The following is a 20451-nucleotide window of genomic DNA, read 5'->3' as shown; positions in this document are numbered from 1 at the left end:
TTTTATTTGACCCTCCTAAATAAAAATTTGAACACTCTTGACTCTAAATTTATTTAAGACCCACTTGAAATAAGTATAATATTTTCATCTAAAATTGTTTTAAAAGGCCCATTTAGATCTTAATAAATTTGAAATAATCTAACGGAAAATTCATAGTTTACATTGTACTATTATTGTAATATTTACATTGTTTCTAAACAAATGTGTACAATATTGTATAGTTTTTGTAAATGTGTATAGTATAATTATCTATAATATAAATCTTACATTGATAGTACAATGTAAACATGTAATTGTCATAAACTAATAAATAAAAGTATTTTAAGCAGTAATAATTAAAATTTACTTAACAACAACAATTAACATGTTCATTATATTAAGAAAAAATATGTCAAACAAACCTATAGTTTATTTTTTATTCCATGACTAGTATGTACTATAGACAAATTTGTAATAAGAAAGCCATTTAGACCGTAAGATTCATATTTTACTTAAGATGTATCTTCTTACTGACCTCCTAAAAAAAAATTTTAGAGCCCGCACTGATTTTGCCTTATCTTTTTCTATTTTTTTAATAAACCAAAAAACTTTTTTGCTTCTGAAACTTACCTGAGGCCCTATAAATACGAATATTCTTACATAGTCCCTCACGCAAAGAGTCCAAATAAGCAAGCATAGCACCAATACCATAGCTTATAGCTCTCTGCCTTTTTCACTTTAGTTTCACACACTTTCCACAAGAATTGATCAGTAAGATAGAAAATGGCAGGTGGTGGTGAAGAAAACGTTACTGAGATTGTGATCAACAACGAAGCTCATGACTTTAGCTTGCTACTCTCTTCTTCTAAGAGAGACTTTCTTGTCCGCAACAATGGCGATCGGGTACTATTTTATTCCATCAACTTTTTTTTTCATTGAGTGATTATTGATGGGTGTCCTTTTTTAAAGAAATTATTTTTACACCTCTCTGTTTGGCTAAGCAAACTGTTTGATGGGCATGTGATGTGGACTTTTGGGTTTATTCATCCAACAGAGAGAATTGGTTGATGGGACTTTTCTTGTGATTTTCTTGGGAAAATATGATCTGTGAGAGAGGGAAGGAGAGAGAAGAGTTTATGTTGACCCTATTTGCTGGTTTTATTTTCCTATATAATAAGTAAATTTAGCTTATAATCAGTTCATGATTTTGATGCAATTCCTTGGTGCTTATCATTTATAATTTAACGAGCACTAATTTCATACTCTATTTTTTTTTCAGTTTTATTTCAAAATATATATATATATATATATATATATATATATATATTGGAATAGTATTGGAGAAATTTGGATTTTTTTATTTATTTACTTAATTCTTTTATATAGCCTGCAAAGCTTAATTTTTTTTTTTTTTTTTTTAAAGTTTGCGAGCAAGAACTTAACCATGGCTGATCCATGAAATTCTTTTGTGAAGATCTTGGCTGCATAGTAGACCCCTGTATTTTATAATACTTACTAAGTTTTTTTTTTTTTTTTTTTTTTTTTTTTTTTTTTTTTTTTTTGCGATAGAAAATGGCAGGTGGTGGTGAAGAAAACATTACCGAGATTGTGATCAATGATGAAGCTCACAACTTTAGCTCGCTACTTTCTTCTTCTGAGAGAGACTTTCTTGTCCGCAACAATGGCGATCAAGTACTATTTTATTCTGTCAACTTTTTTTTCATTGAGTGATTATTGATGGGTGTCCTTTTAAAAAAAAAAAATTATATATATATATATATATATATATTTACACCTCTCTGTTTGGCTAAGCAAACTGTTTGATGGGCATGTAACGTGGATATTTGGGTTTATTCATCCAACAAAGAGAATTGGTTGATGGGACTTTTCTTGTGATTTTCTCGGGAAAATATGATCTGTGCGAGAGGGAAGGAGAGAGAAGATTTTGTGTTGACCCTGTTTGCTGGTTTTATTTTCCTATGTAATAAATGAATTTAGCTTATAATTAGTTCATGATTTTGATGCAATTCCTTGGTACTTATCATTTATAATTTAACGAGCACTAATTTCATATTCTCTATTTTTTTTTTCACTTTTATTTCAAAAAAAAAAAAATTATTGGAATAGTATTGGAGAAATTTGGATATTTTTTTATTTACTTATTTCTTTTATATACCCTACAGAGCTTTATTTATTTATTTATTTTTAAAAGTTTGTGAGCAAGAACTTAACCATGGTTGATCCATGAAATTATTTTGTGAAGATCTTGGGCTGCATAGTAGACCCCTGTATTTTATAATACTTACTAAGTTTTTTTTTTTTTTTTTTTTTTTTTTTTTTTGATATAGAAAATGGCAGGTGGTAGCGAAGAAAATGTTACCGAGATTGTGATCAACGACGAAGCTCACGACTTTAGCTCACTACTCTCTCCTTCTGAGAGAGACTTTCTTGTCTACAACAATGGTGATCAGGTACTATTTTATTCTGTCAACTTTTTTTCATTGAGTTATTATTGATGGGTGTCCTTTTAAAAAAAAAATTTTTATTTTTACACCTCTCTGTTTGGCTAAGCAAACTTGTTAGGTTCTAAGGATTTAGGATCTAAATGTTTTAAAACTTCAATATGTAATGTTGGCAAACCATGATCAAAACCTAGAGTCTATATTTATGCTACTCAAAGTATGTTTATTGTGAAGTTGGAATCGAGTAATTGCAGAAAATTACTATTCACTTTCTGCAATGCTCGATCGATCGAAAATTAGACTTGATCTATCGAAGCTTGTGCAGGTTGTTTTTTCTGTAGAATTTCCAACTCAGCCTAAGCCCATATGATGTGTAGGGTTTTATGTTTTGCCTTAAGTATAAAAGAAAAAACCCTAACCACATTTTTAGGTGGGTGTTTTATACTATGTGTGTGAATCTCTTGTGAGATCTAGAGGTGTATGCCTTCATACACACTTAGGGTTATCAAGATCAAGATTGATGTCTAAAGCTTGGTAATTGCTTCAGTTGCTACATAATGAGCTTAAAGAAATACACAAGTAGGAGTACTTGTGGTTGCTGTGAATTCAAGAAAGAAGTAGTCTGTGAACTTGAAGCTGTCACGTGGTCATGGTAGTAAATTTTCTACTCAAGGTAGCAATAGGATGTTAGTGGTCTAAGTCGCTATTGTAAAATTTCAATTCTTTCATAGTGGATTTGTTTTACCTTGAGGATAAGTAGGTTAAATCTTTTCTAGGTTTTTTACCAGTTTGGTTTTCCTGGATTATCATATCATTGTGTTCTTTATTTTCCGTATTGTTTACATTATATGATTTACTTGTGTTAACATAAATTTGAATAATTTACCTAAGTAATCACTTGGCTAAATAATTAGGTTAATCAACTTGTGTTTTAAGGGGTCTAAAAACGTACAAGTGGTATCAGAGCGGGTTAGCTCTAGTATTAAGATCCTTTGATCTAAGAGTTGATCCTTAACCTATGTTGCTATGGAACACGGTCACTCTCTTGTGATCCCACCTCATTTTGATGGGAACAAATATGCCTACTGGAAAGTAAGGATGAAAACATTCCTGAAATCTATTGATGAGAGAGTTTGGAATGTTGAGTACGGATGAGAGAAGCCCATTACTCCAGTTAGTGAGTGGCAAACTTCTAAGAAAGAAGCAGCCGCTTTAAATAGCAAAATTATGAATGCTATTTATAATGCTGTTTCTATGGAGGAATTCAAGAGAATATCTAATGTTAAGGTTGTTCATACTGCTTGGAATATTCTCTAGACTGTGTATGAAGGCACAAAGGCAGTTAAGATTAACAAACTGCAGCAGTTAACTACTAGGTTTGAAAGTATTAGAATGTTTGATGATGAATATTTTAATAAATTCTATGCTAAACTGAATGATATTATGAACTCTGCTTATAATTTGAATGAAATCTATGATCAACCTAAGGTTGTTAGGAAGATACTTAGATCTTTGACTAAGAACTTTAAACCCAAAGTGACTGCCATAACTGAAAGTAAGGATGTGGACTCTATCCCTGTTGATGAACTTGTTGGATCTCTCCAGACCTATGAGTTAGACCTACCCAAGACAAACAAATCCAAATCAATAGCTCCTAAATTAGTTGATAATGTTGATGGGAATGGATTTGATGATGAACTCTCTGCTACGAAGATTGCATATCTTGCCAAGAATTTTAGAAATTTTCTTAGGAAAAACAACAAAAGGGCAAGAGGGAAAAACAATGCTGAATCTAGAAATTTTAGGAGGAATGATCCCACTAAATTAAACAATACTGAAAAACTTAAAGAGAAAGTAGGTTAAACCTCTAATAATTCTATGGGTCAACAATGTTTTAGTTGTCAAGGGTATGGTCATGTGAAATCAAAATGTCCTACATTCTTGAGAATAAAGGGTAAGGCTATGGCTGTAACCCTTAGTGATGATGAAGTTTCTAATCATGAGTCTGGTAGTGATGAGGATGGAAAGTTCATTGCTTTCACAGCTACTGCTATAGTTGATGAAAGTGTTGTGGTTGATGAGAACCCTTCGGATGGGGAGCTTTTTGAGAATGCTGATTTGCAAGAAGCCTATAATAAGCTTTGCAAGGTTGCTGCAAAGGATGCTATGAATGTTGATTTAGGTTTATACAAAATTGCTTCTCTTGAACTTGATAAGAAAATTTTGCTCTTGAAATTGTTTGATGCTAATGAATTGCTTGATAAGGTGAAGACTGAAAACATGTTGTTGCTTGATAAAGTTAAGAATTTGGAACTTGAACTATCTGTTGTGAGAGAACAAATAAATAGGATTGTTAGTTCTAAACTTGACCACATGTTGAGTATTTAGAAGTCTCCCTTAGGAAAAATTAGTCTAGGTTTTGAAGATAACATCTACGTTCCTAAGACTTATTCCATAAACTTTGTTTCTTCTTCTGAGCCTCCTGTGAGTGAGATTGTCAAACCAGTAGAAGTTACACCTCCTAGGAAGATTAGGGTTGATCTTAAAGAGTCTAAGTCTAAGAATTCCACCCTTCCTAAGGATAAGTTGCATGATAGATCTGCATGGGTTTATCATTTTTGTGGAAAGTCTAGGCACATTCGTCCAAACTGTTTCAAGTTGCAAGTTGCTAAGCAAGCAAATAAGCCAAAAGTACATGTGCCTCAAGCACAAGATCCCATGGTACTTATTGGTGAGTTGGTAAAGGCTTTAAACCTTTATTCCAATCCTGGAGTTGCTCATCATTCCAATATGAATAATAACTCCAATGCAAATGTTGCATCTAAAAAGTTTTGGATGCAAAAGGCTCGATCTAATTGAGTATTTCTAACATGGTCCTTGTACTTCATCTCTCTATTCTTTGTGACCATTCTTCTTTGTTGTTTTTGTTTTTCTTGTTTCTAGGATTTGCATTGCATAACATTGATGCATTTCATGCTAGGTTGTTTTTGTTATTATTTTCAAAAATAAAAAATAAAAAATAAAAAAAATAAAAGGAATGAAAAATGTGTTTTGCATTATTTTTCTTGGATTTGAAATCAAGGTTGGTCATATTATCTTTACATAACATGTTTATGTACCTTATTTAGCTTGAATGAGCTTATTTTATTGCACTTTACTAGTTTGAGCTTTATAATGCATGTTGTGTGGGAGTCGTTTATAGTTTTTGATCACATGATCTTGATCTTGAAGTCACATGCTTTTGATTAAAGAACTAAAAAATCCTAAGAGAACTGCATAAATAATCATCTCACCATTGTTTACTAGCCAATCATGAACATCTCAGTACATATCATATGATTTTGTTCTCGAGAAAGTGTAACACATGCATAAAAAAGAACATAAGGTGTAGCCTCGTCTTATATTAAAATTCAAATCAATAAAATTGGTGTGTCTATCTTAATAAGTTTCAAATCAAATAAAATTGGTGTGTACATTATGAGGCAAATCAAAAAACTTACATGATTGCAAGCTTGTTTTCTAGGAGATGTGAGAGTTATATGATATAACTCTTTAGGTGATAGTCACTTTCAAACTTATGTGATGAATTTTGTAGAAATTGTGACTGATCACTATTTACTTATCACCTCACATGTATCACAAGTTATTCTAGTTGCACACACTACACAGGTTATTCTTTGCTAAACTTAGTACATGATATTGTGTGTGATTTTGTTATGGCCATCCAAGATTAAAAGTTCCTTGATTTTAATACAAAATGTGTTTAAAGTTTGAGATTTTAGGACAAATTGATTGAAAATCTTGTTTTTTTGGAAGGTCTGGGTTAAATTCAAGGGTTTTTGAAAAACTTTTCATCTCATACTCATGCATTATATTCATAAAATATTGTGCTTTGAGAAGTTTCTGCATTAAAATGCTATGTTTTTTAAAAAATTGTTTTTTCTATATTTTCGATCAATCGAACCTGTTGCTTGACCGATCGAAATTGCAATAAAAAACTTGGTTTAAATCTGTCTGGCTCGATCGCTTCTCGATTGATGCTGGATTGATCAAATGTGATTTTCAATCGATCGAATCTAATTTTTGATAGATTGAAAATCGTTCAGAGAGTTTTTAAAAATAAGCTTTTTCACATGTTCTTCACTATTTCAAACTTTTCAAAAAGCTATTCTCTCTCTCTCTCTCTCTCTCTCTCTCTCTCTCTCTCTCTCTCTCTCTCTCTCTCTCTCTCTCAGACCGATCCAGATTCAAGTCCACTTTTTGTCATTTTCCTCCCAAATTTTTCTCAAGGTTTTTGTCCTATAGTGCTAGTAAGACCTTTATACCCTTTCTTTTTTAGTTTATTCACTCTTTTCAAGCATTTTTAGGGAAATTTTCGAACCTATAGGAATTTGGGGTTTTTGATTTTTGAGTTGGTTTCTATCCAAATTAATTCATAGGTTTTTGTCTCTAGATGCTATTAACTTGATTCTCATGCTTTAATTTGATTAAAATTGTGTTTTGGGACAAATTTGAAATTCTAGGGCTTGAAAATATACAAATTTGGGGATTCTATCCAATTGAACTTAATTTGGTAAAATTAACTTATGAAATTGATTGATTATGTCATTATATGATGATTTTTATCTCATGTAATGATTAATTACTCAATTTGGTTAAATTTGTGAAAGTGGGTTTTCAAAATTTGGGGTTATTGTTATAAACTCTATGTTCAAGTCAATTCTTGGTTTTTAATGTATAATTGGACTATCCTCACTACATTAGAGCATGCATCATGTGTTTATTCTGTTCATGCATCATATAGAGTGATATTTTCAATTGTTTTTTTTCTCTCTAACCTTGTTTGATGCAATTTGCCTTTGGGTTTTTTTTTTTTTTTCTTTGGTCTCTTTTCTGTCTATCCTTTCCAACCTTAGCATCATGGTTAGGAAGACTAGAGCCCATAGGACATCCTCCTCCTTTTCTACTCCAGCCTTTAACAGTGATAGGTTTCGAACTAAGAAAAAACAAGAAACCTATGAGAAGTTGAACATCTTTAGATCTGTTTGGGCTAAGAGGAAGGTAGTGTTAGATGAACTTGATCTGAAAATTAGGAGAAACTTTGAGTGTAGGGGTTGGCTTCCTTTGTTAGATATTTCTCATCCTCCTCTATCTACCTTGATTAGAGAGTTCTACTCGAACCTCTCTGTCCACTCCAATGATTCCAACACTCAATTTATGAAGAGTTGGATATGGGGTGAGGAGTACGTCATTACTTCTTCGATAGTGGTCTCTGCTCTTAGGGTGCCTAAGGTACAGCATCCTGTGTACCCTTTTGATAAGACCCCTCGTCTTGATGACATTATGTCATATCTTATCGGTACTTCCATTTAGTGGGGTACTGATCCTTGGATTACCTTTCATGAGTTGACCAAGATTCATTACTTGTTTTTCTAGATTTCTTGTCATTCCATCTGACCCATCTCTCACTTGCACACCATTCCTATTGAGAGATGTGCATTTTTGTATGCCCTTGTCACCGATGCTTCAATTTCTTTTCCCTCTCTATTTATTAGCTCTTTAGTTGAGGTTTATAGGAGTAGCTCGAGAGCTCATGGTCTTTTCTTCCTTGTTTTCATACATCAGATTTTGTTACATCTAGGTTTAGACAAGTTTCTTGCATCTAAGCTTGTACACATTATCTCCCATAGGTGCCACCTTCCTTCGGTAGAGAGCTGCTCGGATGAGAGCTAGCTCTAAACGCCCACGTGTAAAGTCTTCTTCGGGTGTTGCACCTCCTCCTCCTCCTTCTTCAAGTGATCTCACAGCTGAGGAGTATGTTAATCTTACGGCTGCTGTTGATCCTTCACCTTCGACTTCGGGTGATTCTAGCATTCGGAGTATGTTAGACACCGTCATGACCATTCAGGCGACTCATGGTCAGCTTTTGGTGAATGTACTCACAAAGCTTTAGGCCCTATGTGCGGATTTGGCGAGCATTAGACAGTCACCTTCACCACCTCCTTTTGATGATGAGTCTTGATTGCCCTTTGGCAATTCGTCACAAAAAGGGAGAGTACATATGGATGGAGATAGGGGGAGATTTTGAGATTTTGGAGCTTTGAAGCTTTAGATTGTATCTATGTGCTTCATCTTGTATTTATTGTTTGGCTCATGATGTATTTATCTTGATGTATTTATTTTTATGTGATGTATATGTTAGGGGGAGACATTATGCCTTTATTTCTGTTTCTTATTTCACATTGTACTACATTGACTATTGATTTATATTATGAAGTTATTCAAGATATATGTTTTTTATTTTATGTTTGAAAATTCAAATAATGTGTAAAACACCAATGAACGTTTAGACCCCCAAATATAAAATTACTAACACAAGCTTATAATCAAACAATATATGTGCGAAAAATGAACTATAAGTTATAACTAAATTGGTAACACACTCTAAACCATAATTAATAACCAACACAACAGTAATTAAAAGGTAAAGAGAGAGGGAAGAAAGATGCAAACACAAAGATAACACGGCGATGTGTTATCGAAGAGGAAACTGAAGTACTTGGCGTAAAACCTCTCCGTCACCTTCCAAGCGATCAATAATCCACTAGAGAATGAAGTTGGGATACATGAATAGTAGAAGACCCTCCAAACCTAATCTACCCGGTGCACCTAAGCCCCCCATGCTTCTTGCTCCAACAGGGTTACACCGCCAAACCTTGTCTTCTCTAGCTTATCGGATCCCGCAATCGCCCATTGCATCAATCAAATTGAATTGGTCTCTTCTGAACTGCTTTCCAAGCACCAAAATACCTCCTCATAGATATAGATATGGTGAGATAAGGATTTGGCTAAATGTACCTCTCAAGGATATGTCAATAGAGAGGATGAGAGTAGAGGAATTTGGAGAATCAAATGATGAAGATTGTGGATAAGTCAATCTTGTTTTTCTCTAGGGTTTCTCTCTCAAAATTCTCTCTGAAAACTCTCTACATTTCGTGAGTATAAGGGTATTTATAGTAGAGTGTATGAGGAATGCGAAAAGTCAGGTTTCTAACAAACAGGGCATTCTGGCAACTTGACCTCGCGACTAGAACGAGTCACGAGTTTGAGTCGCGAGCTAACTGCCTAGCCAAACTGGAAGTTTTGTCTTGTAATGCTCCAGTTGTCGTGACCCTTCAGCTCCTCCTGCATACTCCACACGTGTGCCATTCTAGCGACTTGCCAGTCGCAAGATCCAGTTGCGAGACTCCCTTGAATTGCACACTTTTGAGATTTCTTCACACTCTCTCACACACTACCCTTATATAGTTCCTACTTAAATACAAGGTATCTAATTGCTAAATTATAAGTAAATTTGGTATGGAATAAAGCCAACACATGATTGAATAAATTCAACCTTACAATGTTATGTGAAATCAAGAATTTCTTTTGTTTTACTTGTATTTTCCACACATACATTTTTGTGTTTGTTAAGTGTTTCAAGAATATACAAGTTGATTCAATCGTGCTGCTGTCTATACTTGCAACTGATAGATAGTAGTTAGGTTGAATTGTTTTTGGTTGGGAAATTTTATTGTAATGGGCTATTTTTGTAACTTTGAGCATTTTGTTTTATTATGTGTTTTGTCACAGATTGCCAAAGGGAGAGTTTGTTAAGTTCTAAGGATATAGGATCTAAATGTTTTAGAACTTCAATATGTAATATTGGCAAACCATGATCAAAACCTAGAGTTTAGATTTAGGCTGCTCAAAGTATGTTTATTATGAACTTGGAATTGAGTCGGTGCAGAAAATTACTATTCACTTACTGCAAGGTTCGATCGATCGAAAATTTGACTCGATCGATCGAAACTTGTGCAGATTGTTTTTTCTGCAGAATTTCCAACTCAGCCTAAGCCCATATAACGTGTAGAGTTTTATGTTTTGCCTTAAGTATAAAAGGAAAAACCCTAGCCACGTTTTCAGGTGGTTGTTTTATGCTGTGAATGTGAATCTCTTGTGAGATCTAGAGGTGTTTGCCTTCATACACACTTAGGGTTATCAAGATTAAGATTGATGTCGAGAGCTTGGTAATCGCTTCAGTTGCAGCATAATGAGCTTAAAGAAATTTACAAGTAGGAGTACTTGTGGTTGCTATGAATCCAAGAAAGAAGTAGTCCGTGGACTCAGAGCTGTCACGTGGTCATGGTAGTAAGTTTTCTACACGAGGTAGCAATAGGATATTAGTGGTCTAAGTCACTATTGTAAAAATTCAATTCTTTCATAGTGAATCTGTTTTACCTTGAGGATAGGTAGGCTAAATCATCCCCAGGTTTTTTACCAGTTTGGTTTTCCTAGGTTATCATATCGTTGTGTTCTTTATTTTCTGCATTGTTTACATGATATGATTTACTTGTGTTAACCTAGAGTTGAATAATTTACCTAAGTAATCACTTGGCTAAATAACTAGGTTAATCAACTTGTGTTTTAAGGGGTCTAAAAACATACAAAACTGTTTGATTCGCTTGTGATGTGGACATTTGGGTTTATTCATCCAACAAAGAGAATTGGTTGATGGGACTTTTCTTGTGATTTTCTCGGGAAAATATGATCGGTGAGAGAGGGAAGGAGAGAGAAGAGTTTATGTTGACCCTATTTGCTGGTTTTATTTTCCTATGTAATAAGTAAATTTAGCTTATAATCAGTTCATGATTTTGATGCAATTCCTTGTTATTTATCATTTATAATTTAACGAGCACTGATTTCATACTCTCTATTTTTTTGTTCACTTTTATTTCAAAAAAAAATATTGGAATAGTATTGGAGAAATTTGGATTTTTTTTATTTACTTAGTTCTTTTATATACCCTGTAGAGCTTAAATTTAAAAAAAAAAAAAAAAAAAAAAAAAATGTTTGTGAGCAAGAGCTTAACCATGGCCGATACATGGAATTCTTTTGTGAAGATCTTGGGCTGCATAGTAGACCCCTATATTTATTAATACTTACTAAGTTTTTTTTTTTTTTTTTTTTTTTTTTTTTTTTTTTTTTTTTTTTTTTTTTTGAGATAGAAAATGATAGGTGGTGGTGAAGAAAACGTTACCGAGATTGTGATCAACGACGAAGCTCATGACTTTAGCTCGCTACTCTCTTCTTTTGAGAGAGACTTTCTTGTCCGCAACAATGGCGATCAGGTACTATTTTATTCTGTCAACTTTTTTTTCATTGAGGGATTATTGATGGGTGTCCTTTAAAAAAAAAAAAGTACTTTTACACCTCTCTGTTTGGCTAAGCAAACTATTTGATGGGCATGTGATGTTGACATTTGGGTTTATTCATCCAACAAAGAGAATTGGTTGATGGGACTTTTCTTGTGATTTTCTTGAGAAAATATGATCTATGAGAGAGGGAAGGAAAGAGAAGAGTTTATGTTGACCCTATTTGCTGGTCTTATTTTCCTATGTAATAAGTAAATTTAGCTTATAATCACACTACAAAAAAAGAGGGCTATAGCCGCATTTGAAAAACGCAGCTATAGCCCATAAAAACGCAACTATAGGCTATAGCTGCGTTTTTATAGCCGCGTTTCCAAACACGGCTTATGCAGTGAGGCTATAGACCCCTGCGGGGACCTAAAAACGCAGCTCTAGATGGTTCTATAGCCGCGTTTATTTTGCCCTATAGTTGCATTTTATAGAAAACGCGGCTATATGATTGGTTTGGGCTGCATTTCAAATGTGGCTATAGCCTGTACCTATAGTTGTGTTTTTAAAACGCAACTGTAAGCTTAGATCTATAGCTGTGTTTTTTAAAACACGGCTATAGACCATCTTTGGGCTGCGTTTAGAAACGCGGCTAAAGCCCCCTGAATAGGTTTGTCCATAGCCGCATTTTTAAAAACGCGGCTAATAGGTCCTTTTTTTTTTTTTTTTTTCCTACTAAATACAATTCTTGCCCAAATAATTTACAATTTTGTAAGCACTCAACAATTGCCAAAACCCAACAAGTTCCCAACCAATTACTAGCAAACAAAACAAAACAAGTTCAACAATTACATTTTTTGCAAATGTGATGGAGAATCACTGTCCATGGCATTCCACAAAATACGCAGAACAAAACAATGAAATAGCATTTCAAGATACACGCTGAAATGAGTAGCATCCTATGGAGATAGAATATCTACAGTAAACTACCTTGCAGAAATTCAGTAACTCACAAATATCCAATCTTCAGCTCATGGATTTCTAAGAGCTACCAACCGCTTCTCAAGCTCATCAACTCCCGAACTGCATGGACCAAAATTCCATGGTTGATCAAAAACAGGAAAGAGTAGAGAATTTTATTTTATTTTTTGAATAGCAAGGAAAGAGTAGAGAAAATGAACACAGTTCTGGATTTGCAAATGAAATTCCCTGTCCGCCCACCCGGGGGGTGGGGGGTTGGTAAAATGAAGATACAATTTATTGCATAAAACTTAGACATGCAATGCACCTCGCCCAACAATCAAAAATATATAGTCTATAAGAAAACGAACAAACAAGTGCTTTAGAACAACACATTAACATGGATTAATTTAGTAATAAACCTAAACAGCATATCATCCCAAGACATACACATTTTTCAATAGAGAATTTCTAAATCAGGTAAGTAATTGAATCACAAAATCCAGCTAGTGATTCTCCAGTCAATTGACTCTAACAGTGATAATTAAAACACATAAATGTTGCCATGTCATGAAATAAGTGCTGTAGAGAAAATAAATTAAATAAATAAAAGTTGTTGTAAAAGTGACACAATATTGAAGCACCCCCACCCGGACTACCTGTCTCTTCACTATTAGTCATCCTAAAGATTTCTCTCCACCTACAAACACAATAATCCAAGTCTGAGACACAAAATCACTAGCTAGATTATTTATTAAAAAAAAAAACCACTCGCTAAATGAAAAAGTAAATATTTGCAAAAATACAAAGCTTGCCTTTATATTCAAGATATTAATCTGACCCCCAGAACTAGAAGCCACTAGCTAAATAGTTTGCCTAGCAACAAACAACAGTGGTAACAACTCTGAGAAGAGATTTTCGTGAGCACTGATTTTGATGCAATTCCTTGGTACTTATCATTTATAACTTAACGAGCACTGATTTCGTCCTCTATTTTTTTTTTTTCACTTTTATTTCAAAAAAAAATATATTGGAATAGTATTGGAGAAATATGGATTTTATTTATTTATTTACTTAGTTCTTTTATATACCCTGCAGAGCTTTTTTTTTTTTTTTTTTTAAGTTTGTGAGCAAGAACTTAACCATGGCTGATCCATGAAATTCTTTTGTGAAGATCTTGGGCTGCATAGTAGACCCCTGTATTTTATAGTACTTACCAAGGATTTTTTTTTTTTCCTTTTTAATTGCAAGTAATTTGAATATTTTGGATAAACTAAGGCTGCTCAATAAAATTAAGACTGTATTTAGGTGAAAATTTTTCCATTAGTAAAGCTATTCAGCTAACAAGTGGCAGTTTTCAGAAAAAAAATTGTGGCGTTTTTATTTATTTGGTATATGTCGGTACATCCACATCACATTTTTCAGTTTAGTAGTTACTGTATGTCTCTGGTCCCATTGATAAATAACTTTATAAAACAATGATGTCTGAAAAAACACATTAAAAGTTCGATAAGTTTCTATGGAAAGCAAATTTAACAAATGATGAAGCTTTTTAATTGCCAATAGGTAAACAGGGGAGGGGGGTGGGGGAGTTTAAGAAGAAGAGTTGTTAGCTTATTTATCAAAACTAATGATGAACTCAGTGGAGTGTAAGTGGCTGGATGTATGGTGTTAGAATGATTAATTTGTTAAAATTAATTAAAATATCATTTAAACTTGCCTTTTTGATTGTATGAAGTGTTCCATGGACCGTAGTCAAGTATTGTACTAGTATGAATATTAGGGAACGAGTTAAGAGAAAATAATTTCTTGAATTGTGAATTTGCAGGTTAAAATTGAGACCCTGAAGGGGAAGAAGTTGGCATTGTATTTTTCAGCATCATGGTGTGGCCCCTGTCGCCGATTCACCCCAACGTTAATTGAGGTGTACAATGAACTCTCTTCGAAAGGTGATTTTGAGGTCATTTTTGTCTCGGGTTATGAAGATGAGGAGTCCTTCAAAGGGTACTTCTCCAAGATGCCATGGCTTGCAATCCCATTTTCAGATTCAGAGACACGTGATCGCTTGGATGAATTGTTTCAGGTTAGAGGCATACCCCACTGTGTAATCCTTGATGAAGATGGGAAAGTTGTGAGTGACAATGGAGTTGAGATCATTCAGGAGTATGGAATTGAAGTGTATCCTTTCACACAACAAAAGATCAAAGATTTGAAAGATCAAGAGGAAGCAGCCAGGAAGAATCAGTCCTTGAGATCTATCTTGGTATCCCGCTCACGTGACTTTGTCATTTCATCTGATGGAAAGAAGGTAAATTTTCATGATGTTGCTCGTTATTTTGTTCGTTAACATGAAATATAGTATTCCTCTCCCCTAATCTGTATTTATTCTTGATGTACAAGGTGCCTGTCTCTGAACTTGAAGGAAAGACAGTAGGTCTGTATTTCTCATTGTTCTCGTACCAGGCTTGTGATGATTTTACTCCAAAACTTGATGAGGTTTATGAAAAATTGAAAGCAAAGGGAGAGAACTTTGAGATTGTGTTGATACCACTTGAAGAGGATGAGGAATCATTCAATCAAGGCTTCAAAAGTTTGCATTGGTTTGCACTACCTGTCAAGGACAAGAGCTGTCAAAAGCTGGCTCGGTACTTTGAGCTTGCAACCCTCCCCACTTTGGTTATTATAGGGCCAGATGGGAAGACTCTTCAATCCAATGTTGCTGAAGCAATTGACGAACATGGGGTTCTGGCATACCCGTTCACGCCAGAAAGGTTCACAGAGCTTGCTGAGGTGGAGAAGGCAAAACAGGAAGCTCAAACCCTGGAGTCAATTTTGGTTTCAGGAGATCAAGATTTTGTCATTGGAAAAGATGGAGTCAAGGTAACCTAAGATTTATTCAATGCTGCAAACTTTATAGTAGCTTATGGATTATGTCAGATAATTTGGTCCAACTGTTGTGATGACGAATGAATTCGTACCTCCCACTAACAGTGGAAATATTTGTATTTAGTTCTTTATATGCGATATTCTATGTGCTATGTAGAGAAGTTTGCATCCTGTTAAAATGAATTTGATCACTTGTTTTCCTTTCCAGATTCCAGTAACAGATTTAGTGGGAAAGAACATCCTACTTTACTTCTCAGCACATTGGTGCCCTCAATGTCGCGCCTTTCTACCAAAACTTATGGATGCATACCACAAGATCAAAGCAAAGGATGACGCCTTTGAAGTGATTTTCATCTCTTATGACTGGGACCAAGCCTCTTTTGATGAATTCTTTTCAGGAATGCCATGGCTAGCGCTTCCCTTTGGTGATCCTAGGAAGGCATCCTTGAGTCGCACTTTCAAGGTCTGTGGCATTCCCCTGCTTGTAGCCATTGGACCAAGTGGCAAGACTGTCACAAAAGAAGCTCGAGATATTATAATGATTCATGGGGCTGATGCTTATCCTTTTACTGATGAGCGGTTGAAGGAGATTGAGGCAGAAATTGAGGAGTTGGCAAAGGGGTGGCCTGAGAAGTTGAAACACAAACTCCATGAGGAGCATGAGCTTGTGCTTGCTCGTCGTAGGGTTTATAATTGTGATGGGTGTGATGAGGAGGGACATGTCTGGTCATATTACTGTGATAAGTGTAACTTTGATCTTCATCCAAAGTGTGCCTTGAAAGAAGACAAAGGAGCCAATGATGATTCCAAGGAGGAAGAAAATCCCCACGAAGGATGGAACTGCGATGGAGAAATCTGCGTCAAAGTTTAATAATACCGTATCTTAAATTTGAAATCATTTGATCTTTCTTGTCCTTTCCTTTTCTTGTGTCATTTGTTTGTGAATTGCGATGCAAGTCTTAAGTCTTTAGTTTTTAAGTGTGCTGTTGTGGTTATAATGGCCTCTCATGTTGAATATGGTGCCAGCCTAAAAGTTATTATGCATACTGAAGCTATATAGTGCTAATGGTTTAAGTTATTAGACTATTCGCAAATCCACATGTTGCTTGGAAATAAATGAATATATAATTATTTTGTAATGTGATATAATGTATTATTTATTTTCTAAAATTTCTTAAAGAATTTTTTGTTCTCCTTAAAAATTGAACTATTTCTTAAACTATACAAACAAAAACCTTTAAAGAATGAGAGATTAATACCCGAAGCAAAAACGTGTTGGCCCAATTTCTAAAATGGGATGCTCAATTTATTCATAATCTTCATCTCAATTGAACATAGATCATAATTTTCTCAAACACCTGAAAAATGTATTGATTTGTAAACACAAATTGACTAATGGAATTGTAATGATTCATTTATAATTATTTTCAGCCTCCTTGAAGCTTCCAATATGCATAATACATCCTCTATGGAAAAATGCACTTACTATTATATCCTTATTAATCTGTCAATATGATTATCTTCTCAAAAATTTAAAATATACACCCAAAGAAGTCATACCTCGAAAATGTACTTTTCTGAACCTTCAATCCAAGTGACACAAATGCATCAACAATTATTTAAGATTTAATCCTATAATTAGCATGCATTCATATATATGAAAGCTATGAATCAGTGCTTTACTAAAATAGTAAACTATCAATATCATATCCAGTATTGTTTATTTGTAAGAAAGACAAACAATTTAATAAATAAATAAACAGTAAAATTGGAATATGGGATGGGAGAGTAAGAATTTCTATTAGACTTAGAATGTGCAATAGTGTAAGTGTCCAATCGTATTATACTCAAACGTAAAAATTGCCTACTCACTATCCATTTATATGAGGAGGAAGAGCCCATTGTCAGAAGAGTGGAAAGTACTGAAGAAGTAAACATCTATCTCAATTTGATAGAAAAACACAAACTTGAGATTCACCTTTCAATCAAAAATATGAATATAAACGAAATATATAAATATATGTATACTGGAGTTCATCTAACCACTAGTTGACATGGTCATACTATCTATTTCCCTGTATATATTTTTTTCCCTGGAACCTAAGCTACTGCGTTGGCTTGGATCATTCCCATGTTATACTTTTCAAACTTTCTTTTTGATAGTAATACAATTTCTACCTTTTCAATCAAATAAATAATAATAATAATAAATCGAAACTGAATTTAACTCCCAACCATTAAAACAAATTAAAATAGAGACTCACTTAAATAGCAAGTTCCATACAATTACACACCATATGAATTTATTTCTATTTTTTTCAAAGAGAATCCACATTGGTTCTTCCATTGACATTATTTAGAAACACCCTACCCTATGGTCAAGTTTGAGACTTCCCCTAAAGTATTTCAAATTATTACCATTCTTCTACATCTTAGCAAATAATTTTTTGTATCAAATTATAAGTTAGTGTTTTTTTTAAGTAAATAATTTTATTAGAAAAGGAAAAGAGAGGAAAAATTAAAAGATGTATACACTCCCATTTCAAAGAATACAAATCAAAGGGAAATAGAGTTTTTTTTTTTTGATAATTCAAAGGGAAATAGAGTTTGCTCACTACACCTTGGCTACTCTATGGTGATGAAAACATTGTAAAACTACATACCTGGAGCTTGAGCTCTGACATTAAAAAACTTGAGCATTCTGGCACAACTTCTACTTCTAAAAGCTTAAATACTATTGGTGGTAGACTAAAATAAAAATTTCACTTACAAAGATTTACAAACAATGTGAACTTTACATTAGAATCTCTGTTTTCCCCAAAAGAATATACATCTTTTCTAAGCACAACTCATTTTGGCATAAAAGTAAACCACAATCAAGTGAACAAATCAAAAGTTCTCAAAGCTTTAAATCAAGGCAGTTAAAAACTAAAAACAGAGTTTAGAAAATATCATGTCCCAAATCATTTCATTAAGTAAAACATTGAAGCCAATCACACAAACACAGAAACCTAGTCACAGAATACAAAACCGACAGAACAATATGAAACCATAGCACTAATTTCAGCGAAGCTTAAATACATACATAGTATGTACACATATACACACAAGCAGAACATAAATATACATACAGATCAAACGGACTCAAAAGCAAAATCAACTCAACAGATCAAATGAGTAGTGAAGACCAAACGTTTCATCGAAAAAAATCCAACAAAAAAAAAATGATCAAATCAGAAACAAGCAGATTAGTAACCGAACAAAATTTACAAAACCCTAGTTAAATCTCTAGTCCACTGAAAATCCATAGAGATTTTACTCAAATCAACAAATAGTTTTACAAATCCGAACACACACACACACACACACACAAATCGAAGTACTCAACATTAATTGATTGCTAATTAATCGAATTGAACCCTAGGTTTTAATGTGAAATCGTATAGATTACCTGAAAATACGCTGAAATCAGCGAAGAGCGAGCAAAGCAAGAGTGAATGAGTGAATGGGGATGGCTTGTAAGGGAGAGGTTTGAGGAATAAAGAGATGCCTATAGGTTAGAAAGAGTCAGTTGCATAAAAGACTGGGGGAAAAATCGAAATTTAAAAAATAGAAAAAATAAATAAATTTAATACTGATGTGTAAAACTGTGGAAGATTCAAAAACTTTGGTTTTATATATATATATATATATAGATAAATAATGCACATAATTAATATCAGAGATTCATGAGAGAAAAAAGAGATTCATGAGAGAAAGAGAGAGATACTAATATTGTGTAAATTTTTTTTTTTTTTTTGAGAGAAAGTGTGTAAAAATATTTTAAATGTAAGTTAAACTAATAAAAAAAATATTTTATATATAAATTTTTTTTTATTAAGTTAGGAGGTTGCTCCCGAAGAACTGTAACGCCGCCCCTGAGTGATAACGCCGCCCCCGAGTGACGGTGTTTTGCTCTTTTCTTTTGTCCACTAGAGTTTAGCTTTATTAGCTTTTCTGCCTCTTTTATATTTATTTCAAGTTTCTTTTTTTTTTTTTTTTTGGTAAACTATTTATTTCAAGTTTCAATATTTCATTTTGCTTCCCCTAGTGTGAGCTCACGTGATTAGCTTTCGGAAATGACAGAGAAAAGTTTTTAAAAAGTACAAGTGAAGTGAGTATCAGACTTATTAACTTTTTTTCTTTTTTTTTTCTTTTTTGGCGAGAATCAGACTTATTAACTTTATTTCTTCTTAATAAGTTTTTATTTTTATTTTCCCCATTATCTAGGTACAATGGTACATGTTAATGTTTATTTATTCTTTTTAAAAAAAAATTTATTATTATTATTTGGGCTTGAAATCCATATATTAAATTATTATTTTATATAATAGTAACACTCCTTTGAATTGATAATTTATGTTGAGAGAGAGAGAGAGGTTCAAATTACACATTTTTTAAACCATTAGATTTAAAGAGAGAGAGAGAGAGGTTTAAATTACACATTTTTTAAATCATTAGATTTAAGTAGATCCAACGGTAAAAAAAAAACCCTCATTAATGTTAATATTCTAATTTATTTCATTTATTATCCCTTATTTAATATATTCCATACTTACTTTTAAACCCAAAAAAATTTATACGACTAACTCTTTCTCTCTCCACTTCACGTCTTTTTCTCTTTCTCTTTCTCTTTCTCTTTGCACATTTCTCTCTCTATCTTCTCCATGGCTCTTCCACCTCCATTGCCTGGTTGCCAGCAACAACCAAAAAAAAACCCACAATCTACCATACTTTGTTGAATAACACAACGTTTCTAGACTTTGTTGTAGGTATGAACTTTTTTTTTTTTGAGTCGATGAACTATTTTATTCTATTGCATGTGAGTGTAGTTGGTTAGTAGACTATTTTATTCTATTTTGTTCTCTATCTCCAAGTTTCTAGACTTTGGCCAGGATTTCGGAAAAAATTGCTTGTAGGACTAGGAGTTGATTACTATATTATTA

The 20451-nt window shown here is 33.4% G+C and overlaps 1 protein-coding gene across 3 annotated transcripts; it reads left to right on the top strand.

Annotated features, from left to right (window-relative positions):
* The first annotated feature begins 731 nt into the window (after positions 1–731).
* Positions 732–16500, top strand: LOC115979177 (probable nucleoredoxin 1). 3 transcript variants are annotated; one of them, XM_031101148.1, is made up of 7 exons: positions 732–882; positions 1549–1671; positions 2328–2450; positions 11489–11611; positions 14409–14888; positions 14981–15460; positions 15675–16500. In XM_031101148.1, the coding sequence occupies exons 1-7, from the start codon at positions 763–765 to the stop codon at positions 16335–16337; spliced, it is 2112 nt and encodes a 703-aa protein (XP_030957008.1). In that variant the 5' UTR covers positions 732–762; the 3' UTR covers positions 16338–16500. The 3 variants fall into 3 exon arrangements, with proteins under 3 accessions (XP_030957008.1, XP_030957010.1, XP_030957009.1); XM_031101150.1 differs by lacking the exon at positions 11489–11611 and having other exon boundaries at positions 734–882; positions 15675–16498; XM_031101149.1 differs by lacking the exon at positions 1549–1671 and having other exon boundaries at positions 734–882; positions 15675–16497.
* The last annotated feature ends 3951 nt before the right edge of the window (positions 16501–20451 follow it).

The sequence above is a fragment of the Quercus lobata genome, chromosome 3 (genome assembly GCF_001633185.2).
Source record: "Quercus lobata isolate SW786 chromosome 3, ValleyOak3.0 Primary Assembly, whole genome shotgun sequence".
Lineage (NCBI taxonomy): Eukaryota > Viridiplantae > Streptophyta > Magnoliopsida > Fagales > Fagaceae > Quercus > Quercus lobata.
The sequence above is the reverse complement of the archived record's forward strand: the minus strand, read 5'-3'. Positions and strand labels throughout refer to the sequence as shown.